Source organism: Carcharhinus amblyrhynchos, unplaced genomic scaffold, assembly GCF_965287045.1.
Source record: "Carcharhinus amblyrhynchos unplaced genomic scaffold, sCarAmb.v2.hapA chromosome_188, whole genome shotgun sequence".
NCBI lineage: Eukaryota > Metazoa > Chordata > Chondrichthyes > Carcharhiniformes > Carcharhinidae > Carcharhinus > Carcharhinus amblyrhynchos.
In genome coordinates, this window is record NW_027649928.1 from 17,837 (window position 1) to 20,044 (window position 2,208).

The 2,208-nt window shown below is 60.9% G+C and overlaps 1 protein-coding gene across 1 annotated transcript; it reads right to left on the bottom strand.

Moving 5' to 3' along the window:
• Positions 1–958: 958 nt before the first annotated feature.
• Positions 959–1,675, bottom strand: LOC145338819 (haptoglobin-like). Its single transcript, XM_080183230.1, has one exon. It carries the CDS (start codon positions 1,673–1,675, stop codon positions 959–961), a length of 717 nt encoding a protein of 238 aa, XP_080039356.1.
• Between the last annotated feature and the right edge of the window lie 533 nt (positions 1,676–2,208).

Genomic DNA, 2,208 nt, shown 5'->3' on the forward strand with positions numbered 1-2,208 from the left:
AACTTACTAATCCTACCCCCCGCCGACTCCCCACCCAGTCATCGCCAGAGAGAGAGAGAGAGAGAGACACAATATTTTGCAACGAGGATTTTTATTGAAAATTTCGCTGGAAGTTGGAGTCAGCACCGATTGCAAACGGACAGCTCTCTGCCCATCCGCTTGTCCACTCTGTGTCCCCCACCCCAGCCCCCGACCCCGCCTCTCGTTACCGTCATCTCTCCAACCCTACAACCCTCCCCTCCCCTTCCCTACCAGGCGGCAAACTCACAACCCCACATTCCCTCGGGGTCTGACACTTCCCCCCACCCCCCCTCCGCCCCGCTACCTTCCCCCCCTCCATCAGGTCTGGAGGACACGGCCAGAATTCCCCAGCCCCGATGGAAAACCACTCGGACGCACCGGTTTCTGGGCGAGGGGGGCGTCCTCCCCCTCCCCCCTCCCCGCAGGGTTTTTCCCGGGAGGGAGAGGGGAGTAGGAAGTGGGTGGGGAGGGGGGGTCCCCCCACTCTTTGTCGGGAGGGAGAGGGGAGTAGGAAGTGGGTGGGGAGGGGGGGGTCCCCACTCTTTCCTGGGAGGGACAGGGATTCGGAAGGGGGTGAGTGATTGGAAGTCGGCGGCGTAGGGGGTGGTTTCCCACAGTTTGTTGGGAGGGAGAAGGGAAGAAGGTGGTTTGGTGGAGGGGGGTGGTGGGGGAGACAAGTGAGGGCATCGGTGGTGGGGGTGGGGGTTGGGGGGGGGGCTACTGAGAGTTTCGCGAGTTAGCCAGTCCCGTACAGTGTGGGCCAAAGATTGGGTTGGGCGGGGTTTGGATAAAGGGGGCTCTTGGGAATGGAAGGATTGGAGGTTTTGGGGGTGGTGGGGAGGGGTGGTGATTGGGGAACCGGGGGTGGGGGCCAGGGAAGTGCCCGCCCCACTCCCACAGCGCCCCCACCCCCCGGCTCTGATTTTGAGCCACAAACTCAATGGTTGGCCATGATCTCCTTGAGCCAGTCGAGGTGGTTGTAGATATTGGTGTAAATGGCGTACGTGTAGGCCCGACAGGCCTCGTCGTAGGAGAGGATGCCAGTGGCGTACTCCACGCCCCCCTCCTCCACCACAAAGGGGGCGCCCCGGTCCCCCCGGCACACGTTCTCCTCCAGCACCGAGCGCTGGGTGCAGAACAGGTCGGGGGCATCCTCGGCGAAGAGGCCGGGCTGCTTCTGGGCCAGCTGGTGCAGGCACTGGCTGGCGTTGGCCATCCCCAGCTCCACGTACAGCAGGTGGGTGGCGGGCTTCAGCTCCACGCCCATCCCCCAGCCCGCCAGGTGGCCCACCTTGCCCGGGGCAGCCAGGTCGTGCGTGGGCGGGCAGATGGGCATGATATGATTGGAGTAGGTGATGTTCTCCTTGAGTTTGACCAGGGCCAGGTCGTTGCTGTAGACCATGGCATCCTTGGTCTTTGGGTGGGTGAAGATCTTGTCGATGTGGACCTCGTGGGCACTGTCCATTTCCCGGGCATCCTCGATGCCCACGTAGGCATGGAAATTGGCCTTGATCTCTGCCTCCGAGCGCCCCTCTCCCTGGAGGGCGTGGGCGCTGGTCAGCACCCACTGGTGGGCAATCAGTGCCCCGTCGATGATCTCCCCATCGGCCCCCCGCAGCAGCATGCTCCAAGGAGAGGCTCCGTTCACCACCATCTGGACCCCACCACCCGCTGGTGGGTCTCCAAATGGACCACGGGGCGGCCACAGAGAAGTCAAGAGAGAGAGAGAGGGAGAGAACATCAGACTGATCCCTCACCGAGAGAGACAGAGAGAGAGACAGACAGAGAGAGAGAGAGAGAGACAGACAGAGAGAGAGACAGAGAAACAGACAGAGAGAGAGAGACAGACAGAGAAAGAGAGACAGAGAGACGGGGGGGGGAGAGAGAGAGACGGAGAGAGAGAGAGAGACAGAGAGAGAGAGACAGAGGCAGAGAGAGAGAGAGACAGAGAGAGACAGACAGACAGACAGTGAGAGAGAGTGAGAGGGACAGAACATCAGACTGACCCCTCAATGAGAGAGAGAGAGAGAGACAGAGAGAGAGAGAGACAGAGACAGACAAGAGAGAGAGAGACAGAGAAACAGAGAGAGAGAGAGAGAGACAGAACATCAGAGTGACCCCTCACCGAGAGAGACAGAGAGAGATAGAGAAACAGAGAGAGCGAGAGAGAGAGGGGGAGAGAGAGAG